This window comes from Abrus precatorius, unplaced genomic scaffold (assembly GCF_003935025.1).
Source record: "Abrus precatorius isolate BTA unplaced genomic scaffold, Abrus_2018 Scaffold7, whole genome shotgun sequence".
NCBI lineage: Eukaryota > Viridiplantae > Streptophyta > Magnoliopsida > Fabales > Fabaceae > Abrus > Abrus precatorius.
Window position 1 is genome coordinate 34,835,058 of NW_020874417.1, and position 18,154 is coordinate 34,853,211.

The 18,154-nt window shown below is 31.5% G+C and overlaps 2 protein-coding genes across 8 annotated transcripts; one reads left to right on the forward strand and one right to left on the reverse strand.

The window, feature by feature from the left end:
* The first annotated feature begins 4,302 nt into the window (after window positions 1-4,302).
* LOC113872212 lies at window positions 4,303-8,007 on the forward strand. Of its 4 annotated transcripts, none has more exons than XM_027509585.1 (8): window positions 4,303-4,705; window positions 5,173-5,502; window positions 6,500-6,571; window positions 6,757-6,824; window positions 6,924-7,074; window positions 7,170-7,250; window positions 7,345-7,437; window positions 7,558-8,007. In XM_027509585.1, exons 2-8 carry the CDS (start codon window positions 5,248-5,250, stop codon window positions 7,645-7,647), a joined length of 810 nt encoding a protein of 269 aa, XP_027365386.1. In that variant the 5' UTR covers window positions 4,303-4,705; window positions 5,173-5,247; the 3' UTR covers window positions 7,648-8,007. The 4 variants fall into 4 exon arrangements, 3 of the variants coding, with proteins under 3 accessions (XP_027365386.1, XP_027365385.1, XP_027365387.1); XM_027509584.1 differs by having other exon boundaries at window positions 4,303-4,528; XM_027509586.1 differs by having other exon boundaries at window positions 4,303-4,528; window positions 6,924-6,969.
* Window positions 8,008-8,575: 568 nt separating this feature from the next.
* LOC113872211 (sulfhydryl oxidase 2) lies at window positions 8,576-16,620 on the reverse strand. 4 transcript variants are annotated; one of them, XM_027509581.1, is made up of 12 exons: window positions 16,017-16,614; window positions 13,870-13,894; window positions 13,491-13,583; window positions 13,208-13,389; window positions 12,724-12,793; window positions 12,567-12,635; window positions 12,416-12,489; window positions 12,176-12,320; window positions 10,688-10,728; window positions 9,792-9,938; window positions 9,228-9,710; window positions 8,576-9,118 (listed from the first exon to the last, which is right to left on the reverse strand). In XM_027509581.1, exons 1-11 carry the CDS (start codon window positions 16,250-16,252, stop codon window positions 9,239-9,241), a joined length of 1,554 nt encoding a protein of 517 aa, XP_027365382.1. In that variant the 5' UTR covers window positions 16,253-16,614; the 3' UTR covers window positions 8,576-9,118; window positions 9,228-9,238. The 4 variants fall into 4 exon arrangements, with proteins under 4 accessions (XP_027365382.1, XP_027365383.1, XP_027365381.1 ...); XM_027509582.1 differs by having other exon boundaries at window positions 8,617-9,118; window positions 9,276-9,710; window positions 16,017-16,620; XM_027509583.1 differs by having other exon boundaries at window positions 8,762-9,118; window positions 9,276-9,701.
* Window positions 16,621-18,154: the final 1,534 nt, after the last annotated feature.

Here is an 18,154-nt window from a genome sequence, read left to right on the forward strand (position 1 = left end):
CACCATCTTTGATGTTCTTCCGTGCACATACAAACTCCTACATTAGTTTGGTCGTTCACCTACACAATAATTCGAATCTGATTATTTGTACCACAAGATTTGCATAGTCCTTCATGATTAGAATGGAGCAGGAGCAAAAAGAACCACAATAATCCCAATATTATATATACGTATATAGAGAGAAGGTGAGATCAAATATTAAATGGGATATGTTGACGTACATTATGCATGAGGAAAGTCAATATCGATCCTTCGACTTTGCCCAACCAAACCAGTCAAACATCATAATTGTTGTGAGTTAACCTAATGCTTATATATATGGTCTTATGATAATTATATTTCTTGAATTATAGAATCTATGACGACGCAAAGTGATATTTGATTCAACGACCAGAGTGTTTTTGTTTATAGGTATTTTGGGTTGCATGCAATGGTCTAATATACTTTTTATATTCAATTCATATAATATAATGAAACTTCCAATTAAGACTATACATATCAAAGTTTCTTAAATAAATATTTGAGGGAAGGCTCAAATAGTAGGATGGGTTTAGATTAAGGAGCCCACAAGACTCAACGAAAAGGAAAAGGAGAATGGTGAATGAGAAAGGAACAAAAAAATAAACATTAGATGGCAGTTGAATACAAGCAATCTCTATGAGGTCTGTCTACTCTTAACCTACCTCAAGGCGACAGTTAACTAAAAATTAAGGTACGTAAGATGTAGTATTAGAAATTAAAGGGGAGAGAAATTATTCAAACATTTTAATCGAAGCAATCTTAAATTTTTCGAATTTTTATGTATTTACTGAAATGATAGTACACTGGATGTCGTTTTTGTCTTATAAACCAGCCATGCATGTATTATACTTTTATCTTATATCACAACCGACATTTTTACTTTCACTTTAGCATAAAGCTTTGTGTAAGTATACAAAAACAACTAAGCCTTAATTATTGTCAATAAAAGGAGTTTTTTTTATAAAAAAAACAATGAAAAGAAAATTATTTACATTTTATTGTTTTTACTTAATGGGTTTGGTGACAGAGGAAAATGATATCAAGGAAAGCACATAAGATGGAAATCGTCCTAAGAAATTGTCATTTATCGCATGAGGTCATCTGTTGTCTGGTTTCTTTTTGTATGTAACTGGTCTATCCATTTTTATGAGAATATACACTTATATCATTTTGTTAATAAAAAAAAACTGCTCAATCTTGAACAACATTGATAAAAACAGGAATGGCATGCACTCCATATAATAATAATAATAAATAAAAAAACTGCTCAATAACATTGTCGACCTTTGAGATAATTTTTTCGCAGTTGCCTTTGTTGAAAGCTTGAAATGTATCTGGAAAATGAGACGACAACTTTGATTTCATTTTTTCAAGTTTGACATATGATATAAAAAACACTCACGACCAGGTCCAGGAGTCTCACACAGTCTACTTGAGTCTATTGTGGCTTCATTCTTTGACCCATTTTTCTCCACCAATGCCAGGTCTTGGTGAAAAAAAAAACATACAAATCAAAATCATTGTATTAAATATTGCATTTATAATGAATATTCCTATACCCATGGAAATTGTTTTTAGCAACAATAACTATTTTGATTTAAAATATTTAAGATGAACAAATTTTAAATATAATCACATGTAATTGTATTTTCATTCAATATCATTAGTTCCTTCACTTTTCTTTTATATATATATATATATATATATATATATATATATATATATAATTGATCTTCTTACATTAGTGTAAATTTAAAAATTCTTATATTTAATTTGAACTTTTTATTTAACTTAAATCTAATGAATTATAATTTATTATTTCACTGTCTGTTAGATTTAAGTTAAATAAAAATCTTAAATTAAATATAAGAGTTTTTACATTTACACTGGTGTAAGAAAATTATTCCTCTCTCGCTATATATAAATTCTTATACTTAATTTGAGTTTTTCATTTAACTTAAATTTAATGAATTATAATTTATTATTTTATTGACTGTTACATTTAAATTAAATAAAAAAATTAGATTAAATATAAAAACTTTTAGAATTACACGTAAAAAATCTTATCATATATATATCTATATATAATTATATATCAAACTTTAAAATTTGATGATATTGGGATGAACGACCGTGTGAGTGGCCATTCGGTCGGCAATAGAGTAATGCAATGGAGTGACGCGTTAAACAATGGGGTGCATGCCTCACCTGCACGAATAAATGGCTTCTACCCTATTCCTACGTACAAAGCTTTTACTTCACCAAAGTCTTAAATATTGAAAAAGACGAATGTCTGTTTTCGGTGCTCGAAAGTCGAAAAAGAAGAGGTTGTTTATGCTGAAAGTGAAAGAAACGTGGATCGGTAAAATTCTACATCCATATATCTTTCTATGGATAAAGTGTAATCACAGTTATTGATTCAAATTTTAATGATTGATAGTTAACAGTTATAAATGTATTATATATTTTAAAAAAACTATATTATCATTAATCCTCTTATTTTGATTAAAAATTAAAATGTAACATATTTAATTAAATTTATTTGTGATTATAATTTATATTACATATTGGCATTTATGACTTTTGGTTGCACCAAAAAAAATATTGATATTTATGTTATAGTGTTTTTTTTTAACTTTCACCCTAAAGGCTATTTTTTAAAATTCATATTTGGGAGACATGAATACAAAATACCCATGCTATATGTAAACGATGAGAGCAAAATTAGTAGAAAAAAATTGTATCCTCTTTGAATACAAGAATAAGTCAATTGAAAACTGGATATAATTCAAAAGAAGTTGTAAATGCATGCGTAGTTTGTTTGAGTTTCATCAAGTATGATTAATTTATCAAACCCAAAACTTGAAGTGAATGCCTTTAGTTTTTCATATTTAAATTTGAACTGTCTTGGTGATATGAACCAAATCAATTTTGTTGGAATATCAAAATGATATATATTTCAAATATATTGAATATTTATTTTAATTATCTCATTATTTATAACATTTATTTTAATTAATAATATAATATTTTATTATAAAAGTAAACTAATAAATTTAAAATTATAGTTATCTATAAATAAATTTATGTCTATAGATATCTTATCAAGCAACATTTTTTATGATATCTTACAGTTATCAAGCACTTTTAATTTAAATAAAGTAGTTTAATATCAATTTTCAACTCTCAACTAAAAAATAATTTTCTAACTTTCAATTAAAATTCAGTTAATTGTACTGAATATAATCAAGTGTCCAGAAATTATAATTCATATTATTGTAAGAATTTGATCTTCAATTAAAATATGTATCATCTTGATTTGAAAAATAATCAAATTTCACCCAAAAGAAAGAGTGAAAACATTGTATGCTTAACACTTATTAACCCTTATTTCTCAATCTAGTGTTAACATATGTCTTAGATTTTGTGTGTGCACATTATCTACTGTAGTTTTCTCATTTTTGAGAAATTATGTTCATTCTTGTCGATTTACAATTTAAACAATAATAGCCTTGTCAAGTTGTAATTGAAAAAAAATAAATGTAACAATAGTAACTTTGTCAACTTGAAATTTGAAAAACAATATTTATAAAAATGATATTTTATTTATATTTTATTATTTGAAATAATTAATACAATTGTAACTTTTTTAAATTTGCAAAATGAAATAGTTGTGTATGCACACACAATGTACGTGTGACAAAAACTTTATTTCATTTTTTGACCAATAGAAACTTTAAAATATTTTATTTTTAAATTTTTTATAAATCTAAAGAAGGTTAATATAACATAATTAAATTTGAATCAAATAAAACATTAAGTATCAATTCAATTTAACTTTAGAGCAGACTTAACTAGAACGAAATGAAAAAAAAAAAGTTACATATAAAAATATTTTTTCATTAAAAATATTAATATTGAATTTCTAAAGATAAATGAAACACGCTTAGTGTGACAATCTTTTTCTTTTTTGTATTTTAATTATTTGAATTGGGTCATTATCTAATGATTTAGTGTTTTTTTGGTTTATTATTCAGTTGGGACATGTTGATGACACACACTAATACTATGGTGATGGTCAAAGGTAGTTAGACAAAGGATGAAACTCAGAGAGAGAGAGAGAAAATGTAAAATGACAAAAAAAGAGTCGAATTCACGAATCATGAAATCATGGACATGTTGATGGCGGTCCCATACGTGGAGTCACATTTCTTCTATTCACTTCTCAACCCTTTGAAACAACATCGACAACATCAAACATCAAACATTCTTATAAAAGCAAAAACACCGCTCACACAAACAAAGGAGGGAAAATCGCATCTCTCATTCTATTTCCCTTTGGCCATTAACAACACTCAATCTCTTCCTTCATTCGCAAACCAACTTTCTACAAACTCTAACTTCCCTTCCTTTTTTTCTCATCCGTTGTCACAAAGGCAAACCAAAAAGGTGACAAAATAAAAAGAGAGAACCTTTCTTAGCTTCAACAAAATGCGATCCCCTTCTTGTAAGATTCCCACCTCCTTTCTACCCTTCTTTTTCAATTCTTATGCTTCTTTTCTCTTTTTAAGTCATTCTGTGAGTAAAGGTGCTCGCTTTTTGTTCTCTTCTTCTGTTTTTCTCATCTGGGTCTGTTTCATCTCCCCCTCCCCCTCCCCCTTTTCCGCTCTCAACTTTTTTCTCGGTACTTCCTCTTCTCTGTTGTGTTCTTCACTTGTTTCGACTTACTGGGCTACACCTTTTTTTTTTTTTTTTTTACTTTCTCACTATAAATACAAATTCCTTATTTTTCTTAAAATTTCAAATTATTTTATTTTGTTCATTGAGTTCAATATCTTGTCAGTTTTATTGTGAGATTCGATTAGCTTTTTTTAAATTTTTTCTTTGTTGTCTAGGATGGGGGACTTATGTTCCTGTTTTGGACCTTTCTGTTTGTGATATTGACAACCCTTCCCCGTTTTTCTACAAGCATTATGTGGGGTCCAGTTTTTGTGATGGGAGCTGGGGATTTCTGCATGAAGATAAAATTCACCAATTTTATGAGCAACCAAATGGAAATTTGACATTTTCTAAATATGCTTCTCGATGTTGCTAACATGCTTTTTTCCGTTTTTGTTCTTTATTTGCATGTGGTGTGGGCTTCATTTGCAGAAATTCTGAAGGATATTTACTTATTCTAGAGGTTTAGACGCATAGTATTTAGAATTTCATTGTGTTACTACAAAGATGGGGGATCACTTTGAGTTGCTGGTGGATCGATTGCTTACTGAATCCACATTAGAAGCTGCACTTGAAAGCAGAAATAGGTCAATGCAGGCTGCATCCTCAGCAGTGAATGATACAAAAATTGATCTCTCGTTGATGAAGATGGGTGTGGATAATATCAAATGTCCAGGGAAACTGGTAGAATGCAGGATATGCCATGATGATGATGAAGATTATAATATGGAGACACCCTGCTCATGTTGTGGTAGTTTGAAGGTTAGTTCTTTGTTAGTGTATTCATAATCGTATGTTTTGATATGTGAAATTTATTCATCTTTTTAATCTGTACTGTTGTTACTTGTGAAGTGAATCCATGAAATTCACGTTTTAAAATCCAATGGAAAATTAAATCTGTTGTGATGGACATGAATTTATTAACATATTTTCTATCAACAGGTGGATTGTTTTTATCTGTCAAAAACTTTTTGTCAGTTTGTGATTCATTTATTATTTTAACACGTCAGTTACCAAGTTGTTCATAAAAGACCTTCTTTCCATTCAAGATAAGCAAAAGATTTTGGTGAAATGCCACGCAACAAAGATGTTTGATAAGAGTACGTCAAGCAAAGTATAATATAGGAGTTTTCCTCCATTTGATCCTTGATAGCATAGGAGTTAATAGATGGGATCAATTGGAAGCATGCACATTTTGTGCAAGATTTGAAGAAACTGTGACCTTCACATTATAGAAGCTTCTACATCACTATTAATCTGACATTCTATCTTTGGGTAGACTGTTGGCACCTTATTCAAACAATTGTGTAAGAAGTTGGGAAATACTAGCAGAGCTTAGATTTGTTTTTAAGTCTGACATGTATTGCATCTGTCAATGCTTGTGCAGTTCAGTTTTGTGGTGGTCAGAGATAAGATGGATTATGAAAGATGAAGCTCTTGTATGCATGCATCTGATGGTGTGAATGTGAAGCAAATGGTCCTAGAGTTCCAGCTTCTCTTCCTTGTATTTGGCTTGTATTATTGCTGAATAAAATTTTGTGTAGTCTCTTGATAGTTGGTGTACATTATGTTTTCACAAGAAAAAATTTGTAGAATTTGTGCATTTATTAAGTTACTGACTATAGATATTTATCAAACTCAACTGATGTTTGGTTTGATAATCAGAAGTAATTCCTGTATATCTTGCCCCAATTTTATTTTATCTGCTTATAGGTTGATGGCTTAAACTTTGTGTGCTTTTATTAATTGATGTTTGCAGTATGCCCACCGCAGATGTGTACAAAGGTGGTGTAATGAGAAAGGTGACACCACCTGTGAGATATGCCACCAGGTAACTTAAATTTTTTCCTCTTCCTGGTTCTCTTCTTCTTTCTGCACACTTGTTCCATTGATCATTTATTTGAGGAAATGGCAGTATCTGGATTATTTGGGTTTGGGGAGTTGCAATGTTTGTCATATCATTTTCACCTGATTTTGTTATATTTGATTTTTTTTTGGCTGAAATGTAATTTTCAGCAATTCAAGCCTGGGTATACAGCTCCTCCTCCACTGTTTCAGTTTGGACGTATTCCAATGAGTTTCAGGTAACTTCCATGCAAACTTCTTATTTTTTCCCCCATTAGTTAATCTATGAACATGTTTTTACTTTCCATTTCAATGTGGTCTAATGCTGTTTATGTTAGGGGAAATTGGGAGATTTCAAGAAGAGACTTGAATAGTACTCATTTGGTTAGCATGGTTCCCACCGATCAGAACCTTGCCAATTCTAACTATGATCAATATTCAGCCTCTGCTACAGGAAGTTTGATATGCTGTCGTTCAGTTGCTGTCATTGTAATCTTTCTCATTTCTCTTATGCATGTATGCCACTATGCCATCACACCTACTGGCTATGACATTTCTCCATCTTCATTGCTTCTCATTTGCAGTTCATGGTTCTACTGATTTTAAGACATACTCTTCCCCTTGTAATTAGTGGAAATAAGGAGTATTCTTTCCCCCTATTTATGGTACGTTTTGCATTATTCAATGTATAATTTTAGTAAGCGCATTGATCATACTCTTACTTACCGAGGTTTATTCAATTTAATGGAGTTTCTATAGCTGTTATTACTTCGGACTGTGGGAGTTGTTCTTCCCATATACTTCATGGTTAAAGCAGTGGCCTTAATCCAAAGACATCGGAGACAGCATCGAGTAAGCCTCTATCATAGGCTAACCTTTTTTCTCTTTCCCATGATTCTCTATATCATATGAATCGTCTAATTACTTACAAACAACTCTCTTGTTTTTTTCTTGGCCATTTGATACTATTAGGAGCACCTTAATGCCTTGGCCAGTTCATCTGATGATGAGAGCCAACAACCAGCTTTGCAGCCTCAGCCTCATGTCATACATGTTCTGTAAAAATACTGTAGCCACTTGAAGTAAATGAAGTGTTCGATTGAGATGCTGCAATCTGTCTTCTGATTTTTTATTTAAATTAGATGGAGACAACTTCCCTGAGACCGAAAACTGTGAGTTTGCTAAGGATGAGGAAAGTGAAATTCAGATGCAACAGGTGTCGTAGCTATTAGAGGCATTGCATGCCCCTTATGTTACCACTTACAAAGTCCCTGCTGTAGCTACTCCTGGGGAAGTCTTGGCAGCAAGTTACACATTAGTTTTACTGTTTCTGCTTACTGATTGGAATTATTCAGATGTATAGATAGAAATCATACAATTATATAGCGAAAATTACATGGGGTAGATATATATATTAAAAATGGATGACTTGTATATATTGCATGAAAGTTAGGTACTTCTGTGTTTTTTTTTTTCACTATAGGATGCTAGCTTCGTCTATCACTTTTGGGTCTCATGTTACTTGTATCGCCAGATCATTAATTAATAATAAAATGCCATAGAAAATGACATTGTGTCTGCAGTAATATTCACATCGTGTCCTTGTCTCTAGTTGACTCACGTGGATCTAGGGTCTAGTAGATATGCATGTCTCAGTCCTAATCTTGGTCGTTGTTATTTTGGTCTGTTCTAAATTCTGCCATCTTCTACTTCACTATGTGGTCCTCTTCGCCAAAGGAATGACCACTTCTGCCACCACTCTGCAATCTAAATTGACATCTTTGTCCACGATTCAAATTACACGAGGAATGGGAAGGTGTGTAACTTTGATTACAGTAGCGATGACTTCATTGAATTTTTTTCAATAGCACTCCAATCCTTGAACTGGTTTCCTTCAATTCTTCTATCTTTTAAGATATACTATTGGCTGACATTTCAGATTTCGTTATAATCATATTTATAGTTGATTATAAAGTTCATGACCAGTACGAAACTATTAAAATATTCAATTATATCGCATGAACCTGTTAGAAAATTCAATCGAACCCCAAATTACATAGCAAAGACCTACAAATGTTTTTAACATATTCTTTCTCATCAAATGAAAATCTATTTGAGACTCGTGTTTTTGTTCAACTGCTTACTAAAAGTAAACCAGACAATAATGTAATTCATGCTTATAGTTTATACACTTAATTTGACAATAAAAAAAATAACCCCAAATTACATAGCAAAAATGTTACGTCATGTGCTCCTTTCCCCCAAATTTTCTAGGCTGTAGCCTGTAGAGTAGTATATTTGAGCTCAACGCCAAAAAGTAAGTGAAAGAAAATAGCACAGATCAGTAATGATCTCCAAGAGTAAGAATTGTATTCTGTACATTCTATTAAGGAAGAATAGATTCAAAAAGGAACTTGGCAAGGCTCTTTGGAGTGAGATAATAAATTGGATCCCTATGAAAGCTGCTATGCATGCACCTTATATGCGTTTCAGTGCACTTGTCTACCATTCCTACTTCCACGTTCTCTTTGGCCTGAAACATTAAAATAAAAATAAATGATAAATAAGCCAACAACTCAAGAACATAATCTCTCTCCTTATATCCCCTTTTCAATTCTTCAGGAGCCAGTCATTTTCATTACCCTCCTAATTATCAAATGTTCTTTAAAGAGTGTAGGTGGTGAAAATACTTCCGACTCTTTTGCTGTGAACGCCAGTAGCAAGCAAGTGCTCCAAAACCACAGCTAGCAATAGCAATAGCCAATGCAGCTCCTACAGGCACCACAATTGCATGAGTTGCTACTATTAGATCTTCAGCAGCTCCTTCACTTCCGTCATTTCCAACAATATTCCTGTCCTTGTACAGAGAAGTAAGCGTTTTTCCATAGTAATCAGTCAAAAACTTGAAGACCTCATCTCGGTTCCATTCAATTTTGTTGTTCCTCTGGTCAAGGCTTAGGTAACAGGAAGGGCAAAGCTTCTTTGGTGGCCAAATTATCTTTGGGAATTTGGGATCACCAGTACCCAGTGATGCTTCTTCTTTCATCAACCTTTCGTTAACCGTGTTATGTGTACTCCACAACCAGATAGCAAAGTCACGGGCTTTGTTGAAAGGACTAGAAACACTGAAAATTAATTCATAATAAGAAGAGTGAAAGAAAAAATGAGCTTAGATTGATATTATCAATTCTCTCAATTCCCTTTACCTTGAACACATCTTGTAAAAGTGTTGTCGACATTCCTCACAGATGAAGAAGTTGTTAACAAAATCACATATTGCATTAAATGTAAACTGACTCTCTCCATCTTCAATCCTGACGGAGAGTGAATGCAGAAGCACCCATAAACCACAACTGGAAAAACACAGACGAGATGGGGTGTTCTGTTATGATATGTTAAAGAGATGGTTTGCAGCAATGTTTTAAAATTTGGATTGGTCACTGAGCCAACAAAGGCACAGCTTCTTTACTTTGACTGTGATTGAATCAATACTAATTAACTATATTTATTTTAATATTGTATGATATTAAGTAATAAACAAACACAAAATCATAAAAAAATAAAGCTATGGAAACTTTTAAATTATTGTCCTATAAGATAAAAAGCCAATAAGCTAAATAATATCAACCCATAAAGTACTCGTGAACCTTTGTAACTTGGCATTGGGCCTTTATTCGTGTAAAAAAGACAGTTTTGGTCAATTTTTTTTTTTAAATATAAAAATTTAAAATACCAGTTCAAACAAGTTCTTCATCACCATTTAAATTATACAAGTTTTGGTTAAATGGACCAAACACCCGACTGATTCACCAGTTTTCTAGTTGAATCGATTGGTCCAGTCCAGTTTGTAATCAATGATTTAAAGTCAATACACAATCTCAGGCCACATAGATGGATGAAGCTCCATCTTTGGTATATGCATATTTCTTTGTACACACAAAAATAATCATGGATCAAAATATTCATAAATGACAGAAGAGTGAAACTACTCAAGGAGATATCAACTTAAATTTTAAATGAAAACAGGTGAAGTTGATATAAGGAAGTTGAAAATGTTGATTAGATATGAAAATAGATAAAACAGGGAAATGTAAAGTATTACCTAAAGCCTCTGGTATCGTTCTTACTGCCACGACAAAACATCTGCAAAAGAAAAGTCAAAATAAATCAAAACAATCATAAACCTTCTTACACTAAGAAAATTCAAAATTTAATGTATGAAGATGACATTATGAATTATAACATAAAAAGTAGACTCAACAGTCAACACTGTCTGTGATTGTGTGTATCTTGCTCCTCAAATCCCATGGACATAAGGTTTTATTTTGCTCAATGATTTCAAGATGCACACACAGCTATATGATTCTTTGTACGGCCAACTGCCCAATTGAAATGCAGTTTTTTCATTTACGAGAAATTATCAGTTAACAATGGAATCTTTCAGATGAGGAAAGTTTGACACAAGCATATGCATCCATTATACAGTTACAGTGTATAAGGAGAGGAATGCTTGTATTGTCCAGGGTGTTCAATACTTTTGTTACAGAAACAGAAGGTGGAAACTTGCCACAAGAAACAGCATATGCATCCATTACGCAATCATGCAGTTTAGTTCTGGAGAGATATCCATATTTTCTACGTTTGTCCCTATGAAAGTGTTTTTTTCTTCTCAAGATTGTTTCAAGGGAATGTCTAGTACTGATATGCAAAGAAATCGGACACTTTTGTTGTGTTTTAGCTACTTTGGCTCACCGCTTTCCTTTTCTTTTTATTGGAGCCCTATCTGTACTTTCATCTTCTTTTCTCTCCCTCTCTATTCGGTGACCAGGATTGGATAATGATAGGAACTGAATTAACTGTGGATTAACAGAGAAAATACACAGCGAAGCATGGTCTGATTATGAGAATAATATGCAAAAAGTATAGAAATTAACAATGAAGCAGCATATCACAGGAAGAAAACTTTTCTGCTCTGTGGCAACAGCAGCCCACAACTACCCAAATGATTGCCTGCATCTCTCATTTTCCCCCCTCTTCCTTTATATCCCACACAGCCTCTAACTTTACCTCAACGCTTCCACACTTCTTGCAACATATGCTAGTTTGTTACAGCCTACATAAATCCCTCTTTTTCCCTTACCATTATAGGAGCGCCAAACAGAGTGAAAACAATGCTCATCAAGCTGAATTTTCTAGTGGGAAAGCTTTGAGGAAAAATCATGACATACACACAAGTATGACAATAAAAAAGTTCATTGACATAGGGGAGGTTAAAAAGTATTTATTTTCTAGGAAATAGGTCTGCTTACAAATACTTCATCACAAGTAATAATATGAGATCCAACTCCAATAACAATTCAACTATGATTAGCATAATATTAACTTTCAAAACTATTAATAAATTCTTGTTGCTGAAAATAGATCTCTCAAATATTCATCTGATAACAGTAGCCAACAAAAAAAATGTTCATAAAAAATTAGTTTAAAGTGTTGGCCACATTATAGACAACTGAAAATTTTCATACAGAAGCCAAGCAGAAATGCAGTTCATAGATTCCTAAAAGGTCTAATACAAGCATTGAGATCCTACCCAGTATCCACGAGGCACATCTTTTCCACAAATCTTTAAGTTCCTAACTGAACTTTTTTCATCTTCCTGATTATTACTTGACCAAAAATCTGTTGGGTACAAGTCATCAAAGCTGACAAGAAGTTCAGCGGTACCCTTCCGGCATCTGAAAAAAAATTATCCATTAATCTATAAAAAAAGATTGTGACAGTAAGTGCTTGACAAACAGAGAACAAAGGATCAGCAAAAAGTTCATCTTACCTCCTAGAAGGATGATGAGCTGCCAAAAGCTGAAGAAACTTTATAAGTGAAACACGAGTTCCTGGTTTTATCATCTGCCAAACAGAAAGTATTTGTTCTGTCATCCAAAAGAATGAGCACAAAAGAACAATCAGGGAAATAGATAATCTACCTTGTGCTCTAAAATGATGTCAAAAGCTGTAGAAGTTGCCTCTTCAACATCATAGATAGCTCTTGCAATCTTTCCAAGTCATGCATACCATATACATCAATATCTTCAAATATAAAACAAAAGTGAATCAAAGATGTGCGCATGTGAAGAAAAGGACCTGTCCAGGATCTGATACATTGGATGAAAGATGCTCATTTTGAAATTTCTGATCATCCAGGCCAAATGAACTGCAACGTTATGAGCATTGTTGGGTGCATAATCAGATTTAAGCAAAATATATAATGACAATTTTCACATTCCATCAGACACAACTGACTCCTTCCTCATAACTCTAGACTCTTCCACTTTGTACTTTGATTTTTCCATACGGCCTAATTTATAGTGCATTATAAGTCTATAAAGTCCCCTTAATACTGAATCTAACTCTATTTATAGGATCTATTAACCATATTAACAACTAACTAGCAGTTTCTTTCCTTCCTTTCCTCCTAACATAAACCTTCCACACTTTAGGGCTCTTATTAGTATCAATCATATATTCTTCTGCCATGGGTCCAACATCATCGGGCTTAAATTAAAAAAAAAAAAATCACCTACAATATCATAACTGTATTAACAATGAATTTATTTAAATCGCATACCTGCTCATTTGTTTGTTAATCCAATTAAGCAACCGGTCAGCTGTGCGTGCATCATCAATCACACGGATATCAGTTTTCTCTTGTTTAGGTTCCCATCTACTACCAACAAATTTTGTAGGAGGGCCCCAAAAGAGCATAGGATAATGTCCGACAGAAAACTTATCACAGAGCTTAGTATTTATCTGTGCTGCCAAAAAAATTGAACAGAAAGGTACAAATCACCAAGGCATGTTTTGCGTAAACATTAAACCTCACCTTATTAAGTAAAACAAGATTCACGCACCTTTGATGCACAGTCTACCCTTGTCATTAATATGATTCCTGGATGCACTGAATCAGGTCCATTAAATAACCTTGCAACCTTTTCATAGTGAGGCTGCATTAAAATTTCAGCGGGATAATAATGGTGAGTTGAAATGTTCATTTAAAAAAACTCAAAAAATTAATAGTTTTTGCTAACCTCAACCATCAGGGCTGAGTTTAAGCATCTAAAAGTAATAAACTTTTATTGAATAAGAAAGTATTATTACATTGGATATAGAAAAGTGTAATAAATGTTTTATTTTCCAATAAAAATATATTATTTTTGGATATTTAAACTTAGCCCGAAGATAACAAAAGTATAAAATTGAAAATTAATAATACTTTTAAGCAAATAATACCTTATAATTCCTGCATGCAGGGCACCTGACAGAGAAGCAAGGCACACAAGAGAAATGAGAACTTCTTATACTCATATTTCATTCTTTTAAATATACTTATGTGCAGAAAAGAATTTGTAAAATAATTATTCCCAAGGAATACAAAACTTTTAGTTCAACTAGATAGTTTTCAAAAAATTCCTTCAAATTTAATTAAGAACAGCTAGTAATTGAAAACTTGTTGAAAGAGCTTCTGAAAAGGGAAAAGATAAACGATTTCCCCCAAAAATTTAATAGATTCCAAACATGCTACAATAATTAGTTTTATCTTCCAGTCTTTTTGAGTTATAAGACACTTAAAACAAGTAGGGGAGGAACTTTGTGATACATATTAAATCATTTTTTCACATTTACTGCCTGTTGCTAAGCACAATACAACCCAGTGCTTTGCATATGGGAAACATGAAATATACAAATAAAGAAAAGTTAGATGTGTAATTTAGATATTGACCACATAGTTCTCCTCTCTCCCTCGCTCTCTCTCTCTCTCCAGAAAGATCATAAGGTATCACTGCATACTTCGGGTTTGGATTAATCCTCAGTTGGGAGTAGGCTTAGCTAGAGATGTGCTTCTAATGGGTTTCAAAACCCTGCAATGCATATAAAGTGCACCTTTGATTCACTACATGTTTCTTGAAAGAATATATGAATAAAGTTTAGAAAACAACATATGAATCAGAGGGGAGGATTCTGCAAAAAGGAAACCCTAATGAAACAGGAATAGTAACTTCTTGGACTGATTTTTCAAAGAAAATTTAAGCTAACAAAGTTTGTGCAGTAATCACTAACCACTAACCACTCTGAGTATATTATTTTTAAGAGTTTCTTTCTCAGAATTCTCCCATTATTTTTTTCCTAAAGGAGAATGAATCGAAAATAAGGCTATATTATATTTAGACAAGATTACGATAAAGGGGATGAAAACTAAAATACAGGCTAGAGGATATATTCATAGAAAAATCAAGAAAAAAAAAATATTACTTCAATACACATCATTCATAGGCTAATGGTATCTCAAAGTTATAATATAACACACCCAAAACAAGAAAAAACAAAGCTTCTTTGTAGAAAAAATATAACTGAGGAATCAATTGAGTATGAAAATGGATGAATAGGAATAAAGAAAATAACAAAATTGACCCACGAGTTTAAAATACTCCTATTAGCTAACTATAAGAAGATTATATTTGATACTATAAATAAAAATGAAAACTAAAAACAACTTCCTTAAATATCTTGTATATGTATGCCAACATCATTTCAGAAGCATGCCGCATGAATACAAGTAATTAGCAAGTATAAGTATAAAATATACTTGATCAGTTCCAAAAATTCTATCCATGCAGCAGGTCTAACAGGGTATCCTTTTCTGTCATGAGTTGGATTGGATAACAAATTCATCTTCACATGCAACAGTAAAGTAAGTAAAATTCAGGCTTGATTCATAAGCACAGTTCAGCTTCTAACTTATCAGAGCTTTTCAACAGTAAAATTCTACCATTAAGACTTTTTAAGGCAAGAATGCAAACCTCTCTTAAGTTAATAGGTGCCAACAGAGAAGTAAGATGAGAGAACTTCTAAAAATTTTAAGACACATAAGGTAATTTTAACTCATGCGAGAAGTATAATTTATTTTACCAGTAATTTTATTTTCTTCTTTTATAACTGCTGAGAAATTAATCCAAACCAACTCGTACAGATGTGAAGGAGGAGGGAACAAAGTAAATGGAATAAAAAAAGACCATTTTCAAGTGATGTCTTGATATATGACACGGTGTCCGTCACTGCTCATAGCATCAATTGAATAAACCAACCATTAGCTCCACTCTAAAGAGCAAACTCAACAAACCAATCAACCTAATCTTCCGAAAGTCTTTTAATGCATTAACATATTATACTTTCATCTCTCCTCCCTACTGTTACTGCTGATCCAATTTGCAGATCATATTTCACCTTCTATCAAATTACTCAAAACAAAAAATGAATAAATAAAACTCCTACCATCGAAGTAAAACCCATAAAAACTCAAATTTTTCAATACCCAAAAGAGACTTCCAACAATTCCATTAGTATAAACACATAAATAAATAGAAATCATCATGACTAACCAATGAGCAAAGAATTCAACGACAGCGAAAGTAGCAGGGGTATCCTTCAGAACAGCATCGAAATTGGTGGCATTAAGCTCAACAGCATAATCAGGATGATCACCGCCGTTTTTACCATTGTCGTTGACCTCTCGAAGTATCGAACGACGCGACCCGAAGGAAGAATGTGAAGTGGCAGAGCAGCACACAAAAAGCACGCACAGAAACACACCCAAATGCAAATACATCTCAGCCATGGAAAGATCACAGGGGAAATAGGGTTAGGGTTTTGAGGGTTATTACCCAAAATTGAAGAAAGGTGAGATTTTTGAAGATGGGGTGGAGAAAGAAATCGATCTGTTAGTTTTTTTAAAATAAAATTATTATTATTATTATTATTGTGTCTGTGATAGGTTTAGTTGTAAGTAGTTGTGTTTGTGGGATTGGATTAGATGGGTTGATGAAAGTGTTGTTGGGAAGGGAAAGGTGAACCAGAAAAGAAAAGTGTGAGAATTACGTTTGCATAAACATTGCTTCGGATCGGAGATGGCGGAAGCACCTCTCTCACCATCAAACCTTTTTCAAACTCTCCTTCTTTCCCCTTTCACCTTCGTTGTTTGTCACCGAACATTAACATGAGTAAAATATTAAAAAATAAACTATTAATTTTTTTAGAGTTGAAAATCGTATAAATTGATCTAATTATTTTAATAGTAATTAACAGACATTTTAATATGTTAATATTAATTTAAAGAATTTTAAAAGTTAAAAATATCATTTAATTAAATGATTAATCAAAATATATTAATTGAAATTAATATACAAAATTTAAGATCCATTTGACAAAGTTCCAGTGATACATGTGATTATCTGAAGAAAATATATGTTAAGAGAAATTAATAGGTTCAACTGTATTTTTGACTCACTTATTTTTAAAAATTTCATGCAAAAAACAATATAGTTTAGCTTTTATACAATTTTTTTACAAATTAATCTTTGCTATTTATCAAATTTATAATAATGTTAATATAATTTTTATATAAAAATAACATATTATGTATAAACACAAATTATAAATTTTTTATATATAAATATCAAAAATAAAATGCAAGAGTAATAATTAAAATGAAAAGTAGTGGGAACAATAACAATCAAATTCAACACTTCTAGTTTTGACAAACAATAAATTTTTATATGTAAATAAATTTTCAAAAGAAGACTAAAATTGATGATATTACTAAAACGAAAAATAGTGTGAAGTATAAAAATTAAATTTGTAGTTAAACTTTCTTTTTCATGACGAGAATTGAAAATTTCCATTAAGAATTTATTTTTTATTTTATATCATGTTTTCAATGTCAATTAAAATTGTATTAAATACACTTATATCATTTACGAGGATATTTGTTATTTGATGAAATATGAAACGTTTTAAGTAATATGACATTATCGGTTTCATTCCTATTAAACATGTTTTTGTTAATTGAATAAGGTAAAAAGTTTAGTAAATACATATAAACTGTGTGGCTATCCTATTAATCTTGACGTAGAATGAATTTTGCATGCAGGATATTATTGTCAATAGGTTAAAATACGTTAAATTTTAAATTTCCTGTTTTCTCATTTCAATATTACAATAAAAAAATTTCACGTTATTAGGGATTCAATAAAAGCTTTAGTTCATGTTTCTATGATTAAATAAGACAACAAATAAATTTCCTATTTATCTGTAATCAATTAATATAAACGTTTTCTATCGGAAATTAAAAAAGCAATGAAATATTTAGTATTGAAAGGGATAAAAGGAATGACTATAGTATGAATTAATATATAACACAAAATGATTGAAAACTAGGTTATAAAAGAATCAAAGCATGCAAAAAGAGAGAGAGAGAGTTAAGAATAAATTATACATGCATAACTAATTATTATTTTGTAAATTTATGCCATGTGTAGAATGATAATTATTTAATTATTGTATTTGTATGTATGGACAATGTTAAGAAACGAAATAAGGTGGATGGTTCCACCTTAGAAGGTTCAAGGTTGTCAACTCTTCCAATTTGTTGGCATATGAAGTATGAACAAAACCTAGGTTAGGCGTATGCCAAGTTTGAAAATTCAACTATTTGATGTTTGAAGTGAAATTTTAAAGTTAT

Excerpts from the sequence above, each read along its gene's own strand:
- LOC113872212 (XM_027509585.1), top strand. The coding sequence starts at position 5,248 with ATGGGGGATCACTTTGAGTTGCTGGTGGATCGATTGCTTACTGAATCC. Across the intron at positions 5,503-6,499 it reads CATGTTGTGGTAGTTTGAAG|TATGCCCACCGCAGATGTGT; the intron begins GTTAGTTCTTTG and ends TGATGTTTGCAG. Across the intron at positions 7,075-7,169 it reads GTCGTTCAGTTGCTGTCATT|TTCATGGTTCTACTGATTTT; the intron begins GTAATCTTTCTC and ends TCTCATTTGCAG.
- LOC113872211 (XM_027509581.1), bottom strand. The coding sequence starts at position 16,252 with ATGGCTGAGATGTATTTGCATTTGGGTGTGTTTCTGTGCGTGCTTTTT. Across the intron at positions 13,584-13,869 it reads CTGCATGCAGGAATTATAAG|CCTCACTATGAAAAGGTTGC; the intron begins GTATTATTTGCT and ends ATTTTAATGCAG. Across the intron at positions 10,729-12,175 it reads ATGTGCCTCGTGGATACTGG|ATGTTTTGTCGTGGCAGTAA; the intron begins GTAGGATCTCAA and ends TTTCTTTTGCAG.